This window comes from Branchiostoma floridae, chromosome 5, assembly GCF_000003815.2.
Source record: "Branchiostoma floridae strain S238N-H82 chromosome 5, Bfl_VNyyK, whole genome shotgun sequence".
In the NCBI taxonomy this organism is placed as follows: domain Eukaryota; kingdom Metazoa; phylum Chordata; class Leptocardii; order Amphioxiformes; family Branchiostomatidae; genus Branchiostoma; species Branchiostoma floridae.
The window spans coordinates 458,503-469,729 of NC_049983.1; the positions used below are offsets into that span (position 1 = coordinate 458,503).

General features: G+C 42.6%; 1 protein-coding gene across 1 annotated transcript; it reads right to left on the reverse strand.

The window, feature by feature from the left end:
- LOC118415408 (NACHT, LRR and PYD domains-containing protein 3-like) lies at window positions 1-10,991 on the reverse strand. Its single transcript, XM_035820013.1, has 6 exons — window positions 10,952-10,991; window positions 8,946-9,410; window positions 7,113-7,163; window positions 3,601-6,361; window positions 2,188-2,301; window positions 1-1,751 (listed from the first exon to the last, which is right to left on the reverse strand). The coding sequence occupies exons 1-5, from the start codon at window positions 10,989-10,991 to the stop codon at window positions 2,229-2,231; spliced, it is 3,390 nt and encodes a 1,129-aa protein (XP_035675906.1). The 3' UTR covers window positions 1-1,751; window positions 2,188-2,228.
- Window positions 10,992-11,227: the final 236 nt, after the last annotated feature.

An 11,227-nucleotide genomic window follows, 5' to 3' on the forward strand; every position in this document is an offset into this window, starting at 1 on the left:
GTCTAAATATTACGGTTCATCAAATACATCATAGATCCACAAAAAAGTTTGAGAAGAGTTCCATATTAGCATATAAGGTAATGCGTTCGAAAAAGGAGAGGTTATGTGTATTGCTAATATTCCATTGACCACGAACATTGTACCACGAATAATGTCCATAAAAACTAATGCCACAATTGATTAACCCTCTCCTCCTGTCAAAGTCCATAAACAAGGCATTTCGTGCCATAGAATAAAATATACAAAAACAACAGCCACGCAGGGCCTCGGTGGTGTTCTTTATGACACGAGAGAATGGTATAGGTGTCATATAGAATACAATTGTTACGTTTATGAAGGTTAGACATCCAGGTAAACAATATTCAAATACAATTCATTCTCTACAACTGGATAAAAAAACGGATATTTACTTCCGGACGTTTCGAGAGACATCCATCTTTCTTCTTCAGCGTCACTAGACTGAACTAGCAGAACAATTCAAACCAAGTACAGCTAACTAGAAAAACTGGTTTAACCAGTAAGTCATATAGAATACAATTGTATTCTATATGACACCTATACCGTGTTGCAACCGCGGTGTATTCCGTATCACACGAGGTACCAACCCGAACGCGGGTTGGGTCGCCCAACGGCCGAAGGGTGATCCGACCCGCGGGAGGGCTGGGACCGAGGGTGATGTGGAATACACCGTGTTGTATTTTATTTATGTCATACCCACCTGAGAATACACATATTTGGATGCGAAATGCGCCATAAGTTGACAAAATTTGGTGCCCTCGAACAAACATTGTTACAACAGCAATGTTCCAACTTCCGAATCAGGTATTCAAATTTTCGCCCGCACCGCTCTGGCGTGCGCAGTGTATATATGTTCAAATTATTCGATGGAAGCCTGTGTGATGCAACTTTGAAGCCTGTGTGGTACGGCTTTTTATCACACGGTTTGGAACAGCTGTATTGAACGTTCTCGCGGCCCAGGTATGACATAAAAAAAGATATTAATAGGATGAGTCATGTCTATTTTCTGAATGTTTCTTTACAATGGAAAACCATGAGTGAAACAATACATATCAAATCTGCAAGGGGGACTCTAGACAACGTTTATAGGAAGAACCTTGTCCTCTATTTGACATGTGTTAAGATGGAAAAAACATATTTCATTCTTCAACTACCATCCACGTACAAATTACCTCTGCGACTATGAGTAATAATGTTTGTATGGAATTCAATTCATAGAATGGTACATTTTCATTTTGGGGTGTGTGTGTGTGTGTGTTGATCTCTACATTGGAAGGGGGACTTTCAGTGTGAAAATGCCCTCCCTGGCACTAGAGAACCTTATGCCAAATCGCAAATCAACACTACCCCAAAACAAAACAAAAAACAGCGCAGTGCTACATATATACAGATTATAGATAGACAGATAGAATATATATATACAAAGATATCTATATATATATCTACACATCTAGTAGATAGATATAAGAATTAAGATAGATAGATATTAGATGGATAGATATAGATATATATAGGGTAGACGATATGTCCTTGGTAAGTCATGTGGTGTCCACAATTTGTTCTTCAAATTAGTAGATGAGTTGTCATAGGAATGTGGATACACTCTCCAAGCAGATGTTTGGGGAGGATTTTTGTGTGATGGCAGGGCTTAATATATAACTTTCAGGAAAGCCACACTTGTCCAGACTGGAAGGCACCTGTGTGTCGGGACAGCTACATGACGTAACACATACCTGTAAAAAATATGCCTGTTAGCACCTGCTGTTATACTTATGCAGGCCCTTGGGTACAATAAAACTTTTGTGCTGTATTTGGCAACACTCACGTACGCTAACCACCTTACATAAAACAAAATTGATTACTATTATTACATAATAATTTATATCAATTAGTAATTTGTAGTCTAAATGGAACAAAATTGGTTTTGAATGTATATGTACATCAATGTCTTCAACTTGTATCTGTACATGTACCTGTTCAAAGTGAAGCATTGATGGACAACAAATTTCAAGACTACACATCTAAATCTACTAAATTCCTTATCAACGATGACAATTGTGATAATCCCGTACAAAAACTGGTCTAAGACTCAAATGTGTAAGTCAAAGATAACAATTCATAACTGAAAAAGGCAGATGGTCCTTAACCTTATAAATTCAGTATGCTGACCTGAGACAATGTACAGAACAGGTTGGCATGATGAAAGGAACTCATTGGAAGCTTGACAGCTTCAGATAGCTGGCTGTAGTTTCTGCTCCCTCAGGCACCTGTTCTGTTTCATAGCTGTATTTGGAACGAGGAAAAAGGAGATGTTTAGATACAGCAAATCCTACATATCACCATAGCTTTAGCTGCAAGTACTGATAAGGCCATGTTGATTTAGATGGATGACATGCCCAGTAAACCAATTCAATTGTGTGAATAAAAAAGTTTGGCAAAGAAAATTGTCTTCATTATTACCTCCATGAAATGTCATGGAGGTTATATTTTACCCTGTGTTTATCTGTGTGTCTGTGTGTGTGTGTGTAAACAAGATAACTCAAGAACAGCTGGGTGGATTGGTTTGATACTTGGTGTGTTGGTAGGGTGTGATGAAAGCTGGAAATGATTTTGGGCCCCCTAGTGGCTCCCCTTGGTACTGCAGCGCAACTTCCGGTTTTGCTATCTTGGTGTTCTGAACATGCTATGGTCACGATTTTTGAGGTGTTAGATAGCTCTTGTGCTCAGAAAGAAATGACATAAGTTTGGGCTCCCTAGCGTCTAGTTTTGGGATAGCAGGGGCATTTTTGTCAAAAACTTCTGAAGAGGATAACTCAAGAAGGGAACAGCGGATTTTCATGATTTTTGGTATGTAGGTACCTTAGACAATGTTGTACAAGATACTAATTATGCAAAATACGAATACATTTGCATAATTAATGAGAATATTCTATCATAGCAGTTTTTTCTATGTAACTCTTGTCCTGGACATGATATGATCTTGACATTTGGCTGGTAGATAGCTTGCAGTGTCATGACAAAGTGGGGCAGGTTTCAGCCCCCTAACATTTAATTTCGGAACTGCAGGGGCGTTTTTGTCAAGACATTCCAAAGAGGATAACTGCAGAAACGATTGACGAATTGGCATTATTTAGGCATGAAGGTAGCTTGGGCAAAGATGTTCATAATGATATGCATGTTATGCAAATGAGGACTCAATTTGCATAATTAATGAGGGGATTTTATAATTCCATTGTTTGCAATAACTGTACTTCAATAAATGTAACACTTGTTAATTATGATGGTGGAATATAAGCAGAAACCAAATATGCTAATGAGGAACTAATTTGCATAATCTATGTAAAAAGGGCAAAACCGCCCATTGATTAATGATTTTATAATTTTGACATGTGTATGTTAGTCAATGATCAATAACACCATGCATAAATCATGTTAATGTGTTAGTCAATTGCATGAAATTCACAAAAGCTCTAAATATTCATGGAGGTATGAGGTCACCGAACTCTAGTTATGTATGAGATCTTAGGAAGGTGAAACAAATGAGTAAACACATAAGTATGGCACAGTATCAGAATAGCTCACTGTAGCTCCTTGAGTGTTGGGTGTCCATCTGCAGCCTGCACCACAGCATTGAAGCCTGCAGGCTCCATGGAGATGTAAAACAGGTTCAGCTCCTCCAGGTTAGGGAGTCTGGGTAGAGCCTCAGTCAGATCCATGGCAGCGGTGTTAGATAGGTGTGAAGGTGTGTCTGCGTGACCAGACATGTCCAGCCTGGTCAGTGCCGGAAGTTTGCTGATAAGTTGTGTGACCCTCCCCAGTCCGGCTCCCGTTACTCCAGTATTCCATGAGATGTTCAGCTCCTGCAGTGTGATGTTACAGGGATCATGAGGAGCTGTTGCCAGACTTTGTACCAGTGACACAATTCCGATGTCTCCAATGTCATTATCGCTCAAGTTCAACACCTGTAATCGCACCAGGTGAGGCAGAGCTTTGATCAGGGATGATACTCCTCTGTCACTGATACCCATCTCACTGAGAACCAACACCTTCATGGCTGTGAGGTGATGGAGGATAGCAGCCAGACATTCCAGACCGAGGTCTCCTATGGCATTATTGCTTATGTCCAGTTTGATCAGTCTGGTTAGCTGACACAGTACAGGGACCAGTGTGCGCATGCCTGTGACACCGATTCTGATATCCCTCAGGACCAACACCTGCATGGCTGTGAAGATGGGGACGACAGTGATGAGGAATTCCAGCCCAGTGTTGCCGATCTCATTGCAAGTTATATCAAGTTCTGTCAGTCGCAACAGGTTGCCCATGTAGGGTGCCAGGAATGACATACCCAAGGCTGTTATGCCTACACGCGCAAGGCGGAGTACAGCTAGGTGTGGAAGACTGGGCAGCCCAACCTGCAGAACTTCCATCCCAGCATCACCAAGCTCAGGGTTCCAGCTAAGATCCAGCTCCTCTAACAGAGACATGTGGCTGAACCCCTGTACAAGTGGCTGGAGTGATGATGGTGTTAGTAGTGTGGCTATGTTTGACAGATCCAGCGCCCTCAGACCAGGAACATTCTTCAGAACTGAAACCAGCCAGGCTGTCTTGTCAGGTGAACCAAACATCATGTACCGCAATCTTAGGTCTAACTGCAGCCCAGGAATGGCGGAAGGGAAAGTCTTTTCCAGGTACTGAAGATCTACTGCACTACGAAAGAAGGATAATTCTAGAATCATTCTATCTGGGAAATGTAATGGCTGGATGTTTTCCAAGTAATACTTAAAAGTTGTATGTTGTTTCCTCATTCTATTGATATCCAAGATGACAACTGGCAGGGCTTTGCTGACAGCCTGCAGTATCTCTTGCTCTTTTCTTTCATTCAATACTTTCAGGCAGAGCAACACAAACCTCTTGTAAGTTTCAACTGATTTTTGTACCTCTGACTTTACAGGTAGGTGGGACTTATGAAAGTCATCTGGTTGTAAATGGGAAAACTCCTCCTCACTAAGGTAGCACAGTTCTTCCATCACAGCTTGTGCTGCCTGTGATTCACAGCCACATGTGAACTGAAGCAGATTGCTGAGTTCAAACACCTTTGTTATGGAGGTGAGCTGCAGCAGCTCTCCAATGTCTTGATTCTCCGAAGCATGGGCAACATATCGTCCAGCCAGGAACTCTTGCATGGTCTTGTGGGAAAAGCTCAGCTGTTTCCTAGGAATCAGAGGATGCAATCTAGAGGAAGAAACCTCCAAGGACACCACACCCAGCTTTAACAGCAACTCCCAATTCACCTTTTCTTTCTCTACTTCCGTAAGGTCGAGCAGGGTCTCATTCCTCAGCAGTGCCTGTAGCGCAAGCTTACCAAGCTGCAGTAATGACTCTGCAACCTCTGTAGGCAGCCCTTCTGTTGGCATGTTCACTCCTTCCCGCTTACAGTACTTTCTAACCAGACATATCAACAGATTGTCGTACAATCCCGTCATTGTTCCAGCAGACACCATCTCTTGGTCCTTCGCCCACAACGCACAGACGAGCATCAGGAAAATTGGGGTCTGGATCAAAGTGTTCAAGAGTTCATTATCTTTGACATGAACAGCAAGGTTCCTTGCCAGTTCCTGCTTCCCAACAACGGTGAAATATTGCTGCATGTATGCCTCCACGTGTCTACGGGAGAAGCCCATGATCCGCACATGACAGTCTGGCCGGGTGTACTCCTGCACTCCTGCTGAGGGTCGGGAGGTGATCACTATTGTGCTGTAGGGGTACAACTTGCCAGACAGGAGTTTTGGAATAGCCTGCCCAGCTGCTTTGGCCTCAGGTTGCAGCTCATCATACCCATCTAGGAGGAAGAGTACAGAAGACTTGCTCCTCTGTAGGATTGTTCTGATGGACTGTACATCAATACTTTCCGTTGTTTCATAAACACACTGGTCCCACACCATCTCCTCTATGGTCTCTCCCACTCTCACTTCTCGAAGTCTGATCAACAGGATGATGCTGTGCTGCCTGCCCAACTCTGTTTTCTGTGAGACGGCGTCTAGGGCTTCTTTGGACAGAAATGTTGTCTTTCCCCCTCCGGCTTCACCCTCAATCAAAATGCACCTTGGCGCTGTAGACTGCCCTGTGATATCTGGCTTGAACAAGTCGTCTAATGACTGTAGTTCTTTCATTTGCTCTTCCCTGTCTGATTCTGACCTATTACCAGTTCTTTTAGCTGTTGGTATCAACTCTAACTGGGTGAAGATATCACTGATGGTGAGTGTGAAGTTGTCATCCCAGATTAGAGGCTTGAAGTGAGTCAGTCTTAACTCGTAGTACTTCTTCACATTCATCCGAAAAATATCTGAAAGTGAAATAGAAACAGTAGCAAATAAGATTTCAAAATGCAAGTAAAGATTTTACTAATTAAGTATGCAAATTAGGTCCAAATTTCCTTAATTTGCACTTCATTACTGTATGTACATGTACATCTCTACCAAAGTACCTGCATGTTGAATATCATTAAAAAAAATATGAGCATAGTTTGTGTTATACACATTTGTTCCCACAAACAGCCTGTCCGCGACCCGATTTGAAAATGTCACCCTAGCATTAGTGAGATCTAACTTAGGCAAAGTTCAAAGACATCGTTGCCTTCACCAAGAAGGCTTTGGAATCTGCTGAGTCATGGTGTTGTGTGCCTGTTCGCTCAGTGAGCAAAACCCAAGTGAGCTTTATGATTACCTTCCCTTGGAGTAGGGTAGCAAGGACGTATTCTAATCCTCGTTACTAGTGATCATTTGCCAGCAGGGTAAAGTTTTGAAATTCAAGGCTTAACTGTACATTACAAATCAAACCTACTGTACAATACTATACAAACTTATGCTTTGGTCATAACTGCACGGTGTCCATCATACTACTATACAAACTTATGCTTCGGTCATAACTGCACAGTGTCCATCATAAAGGAGTGTAGCCATCGCTGGGGTCATTTTTCCATGGCAATAAGAGACTACTGCTGGGCATGGTGCTACCGTGAAATTAAAACCCCACGAACTTAGATGTATTTACAGTATTACTTTCTGATCTAGCTACAGAAACAGTCTGATTCCCACCTGTCAATGAAGACGTCTCTATTCCTGCAGCTTCAAAGGGACAGGGCACTCCTGTAAATGGACAGAACAGGATTACATGCACAAATTGAAATAAGAGAAGGGAGGAATTTTCTTTCAGACAGGATAATCGCATTCCCCTACTCAGATTCGAACGTGCATCCTACAATCAGTTAGTCAGTCATAGTCATATGGTGTATTACATTTACAGCACCATTGGGGTTATACCCCTTACTTCTAGCTGAATATTAGACAGGGATGCGCCAGGTCTCCCATCCGGGTGAATGATGTAAATCACTGTGTGGCTGACACGGTATGGAGGTACGCCAGTCTCCATCCGGGTGATTTCAAGCAGGCTTTTAGCTAGGATTCTATTAAAGGGAGTCCAAATTTATTGGTGAGTTGCGGTAAGTGACTATTGTAGGGGGGTCCGGGGGCATCCACCTTTCATGGTGCAGAGTTTTTGATGATTTTTAATAAAAAAAAGTGCATTCTAAGGTATCCTAAAAGGCAAAAATGCTGTTACAGAGGTCAAAGTAGAAGACTGTGACCAAGGATGACCTGTTCAATCCCTGGTCAATCAGAATTTCATGCTTATCAGAGGATTTTCTCCCCAGTGCCAGGGCGTTCAGAGCATCAAATTTCTTGTTATTCTAAGAAAAGGGCGTCATCTGGACGCGTTGACGCGTGCCTGGCTAAAAGCCTGATTTCAAGTGACTCATCAACTCCCGACAGAACAATTTGCTCCATCTAACACTGCTTCATCGCACGTGTGGTGGGTTCTTTAACGTGCCTGGGGTGTGGCTCTCCCCAAAGACGGGACCTTCATTTAACGTCCTATCCTAGGGATGGCCCTAGCCAAAACTAGGTACTCATTTGCACCTGAGTAAAGTAAGGAAAGCCATGTAAAGTGCCTTTCCCAAGGGCACCAGATCAGTGACATGGCAGGATTTGAACTCGAGACCTCCCAGTCTTGAGCCAAACACGCTGCCGCTGCGCCCTACGATCTTACTCTTAGGATCCTATAGAACAATAGAAATTTGCACACTCCATGCAGTCCTAAACTAGGGTTTGCCTCTGTATTACTCCCATATCCATTATTGTCACCCTCACACTCAGGGTGACATCGCGGCAAAGCCTAACGATATCACCCCTGACAATTCAGCCACAGAAAACGGGTATTAGGGGAGCGTTGCTTATGAATATTTATGAGCTTGCCTGATTTGTCGCAGGCCAATCAGCGACCGGATTGCAAGTTTCGAGCAAACAGCGTAGTACGGCGCGGCATGCACAAAGATCTGTTTAACTTATCTTTGCGTGAATGATAATGTTTTTTTTCGTATGCTAGGTCGGTATACGGTAATGCCGTGGTTACCTATACCCACAGAACCGACAAATGTTAAATTTGGTACCTGATAAAGACGTCTGGACGCTGAAATAACTGTGAAACGTTATGCCGGTAACTGTTATCTTGCTCATGAATATTAATGAGTCGCCTTATATGGCGCCTTTCCGAGCTTTTGGCATCAAAAAGCTCTCCGATAGGCTGACAGTTGGTTTAGAAGCCACGCCCATAATACCCGTTTTCTGTGGCTGAGTTGTCAGGGGTGATATCGTTAGGCTTTGCCGCGATGTCAACCCTGAGTGTGAGGGTTATTATTGTGGGCAGCACCACTAACAAGTACAGCAGCCAGCCAATCGGAGAAAATACAATTGTGTTGTCTGAAGGGGTTGTTCTAAATAAGGCAACCTAATTAACTTTTTATGACTCAGATCACACAGATCAATGTATTAGTAGAGGTTACAGAATAATTGTAGCATTTATACATTTCTTACCAGGAAATTCGTTCTGTTTAAGACCATCCACAACAATCTGCAGATTTGCCTTGATCAGAGCCTCCATCAGGACCTCTATGGTGGCTCTCTCTCCGTTACGCTTCAGCCATTCCTCCAACAGGTCCATACAGCGAGACTTGTCATCTCGGTTTCTTCCTTCAATGTTGTTGACGTCCGACCACCGAAAACCCAGATGGAAGGCCATGTCCTTCCAATCTGAGCTGACATGTTCCTTGATGTAATAGAAGTACTTACGAACATCTGCAAACCAACAGAGAAAATCGGTGTTCTGATCATTCACAAATAGGGGTGGGTACCAATACAAATCAGTTTTTTTTCTTGTTGGACCAGTTCCAAAAAAAAAAAAACAGACTCGCAAATATTCAGTGGACTGGATGTCGGACAGATTAGAAAATGAACAGATTTTACCAGCACTACAGTAGCAAGCATTCACATGTTTTGAGGCTTATTGGTCCACGAGGAAAGTAAGTACAGATTCGGTTTGTCAACTTTTCGTTGTTTCAAGATCCACCAGATATGTGCGATTTGTGGCAAATCTCTGTCAAAAATATCTGTGGTATCAAACAGCAAACTGACGACCTCCTTGAAAACAGTAAGATTCAAACGATGACTGTATTAAACCAAGGAGGTTAAAGCTCTAAATTTTCATGGAGGTATGAGGTCGCCGAACTCTAGTTGTTAGAGGAACCCTTTGTACTACGTATGCCTTTGTTTACAGGCAGTGCAAGTAGAACATTGACAAGTAAACAGTGAAGAGGTTTTTTTTTATTCATTTGCGAAGCAGTAAAGCAGTGACACTGTGCTTTTACAGAAATGTGGGCCATCATTTACCTTAAGAAATTATGTGCACTGTTAAGATTGTGTTTGTTTTCACTTTGTCCTTAATGATTTCCCCTATCATCTTAGTATTTCAACTACTATAAAAATCACACTCATACACAACACAAAACGTATTCAAGATCTTTATCAAACACGTAAATTAAACAATTATGAAACCTTACACCCTCTTTCAAAGTTGTAATATGGCTCTATATTGCACCTTTATATCATGTGGTTCTACACACAAAAAAGTGCCATTATCAGCAAATTAAGTCAAATATCTGTTACACAAAATGGCACGTGTGTCACACAAATTGACCCAGTGCTTGAGCAGGTCCCTCTACATCTTCCCGTCCCTAGAGGCTCTGTTGGGACCAGTTACATTCATGGTGTCCTGCAAGTTGTGACCATCTTTCTATGCCCCCGGTACAAATTCGTCGGTCCTGGCCTGGATCTGCCATCTTGAGATGATTTTTTTTTGTCTGGACTCAGATGCACCTTCGTATTTATTCCAACATGATCTGGAGTGTGCGTCGATCACGCTATCAGGACGCGTAGTATGCGCAAAGCGATTGCAGAACGCACGGTACTAAATCGTGATCTATGTGTGCATTCGTTATACGGTCGCTCATGGTGCGTTGTGTCTGCGCTGTAAGAACGCTATGTACTCGCAATACCGCGATATCCGCGTATGACTGCGTATAAAGCGCAAACATGTAGCGTCTTCATAGCGCAATCGACCGACGTAGGACCACTGTATTGCGCATCCATAACGTTTTGGGCACCAAACTGCGTACGAATGATAGTTTTGTGCATGTCCAAAACTATCAGGCGAACTGGGCGTATATTTTCGTTTGCCTGCGTTCGTGAAACTTTCTAAAAACGATTCAGATGCGATAGAGGTGCGACTTGTGCGTGCGGCCGCGTATTGAAGAAATTAGTCAAAATGTCGACAAATGTCAAAACGGAACTCATGCGGCATGAAAATATACGCAGGTGTAAACCCACCTTTAAGGTGGGGTCACACATGCGTAAATATTCAAGTCCGTTTGAGGTGCGTATGAAGCTCTTAGTCTCTACCGGGCTCCACAGGTCGCGGGGAAAATAGTACAAATTGGACAAATATAGATACATACATTTGTAACATGCCAGATGAGTTAGCTGACCGAGAAGTATGGTGAGCGACCCAACTAACTCGTCTGACATGTTACCTGTTTACGTTTGTCCAATTTCTATTATTTTTCCAACGACCTGTGGGGCCTCACAGGTGGAGGTAAATACTCCAATGCGCGCCTCATACGGACTTAAATATATACGCATGTGTGACCCCACCTTTATCAAGTTTATAAAATTATATAAGGCCTACATATTATATTTAGGCCATGTGTGATGTATATAGGCTGGGTCACACGTGCGTATATATTCAAGTCCGTTTGAGGTCC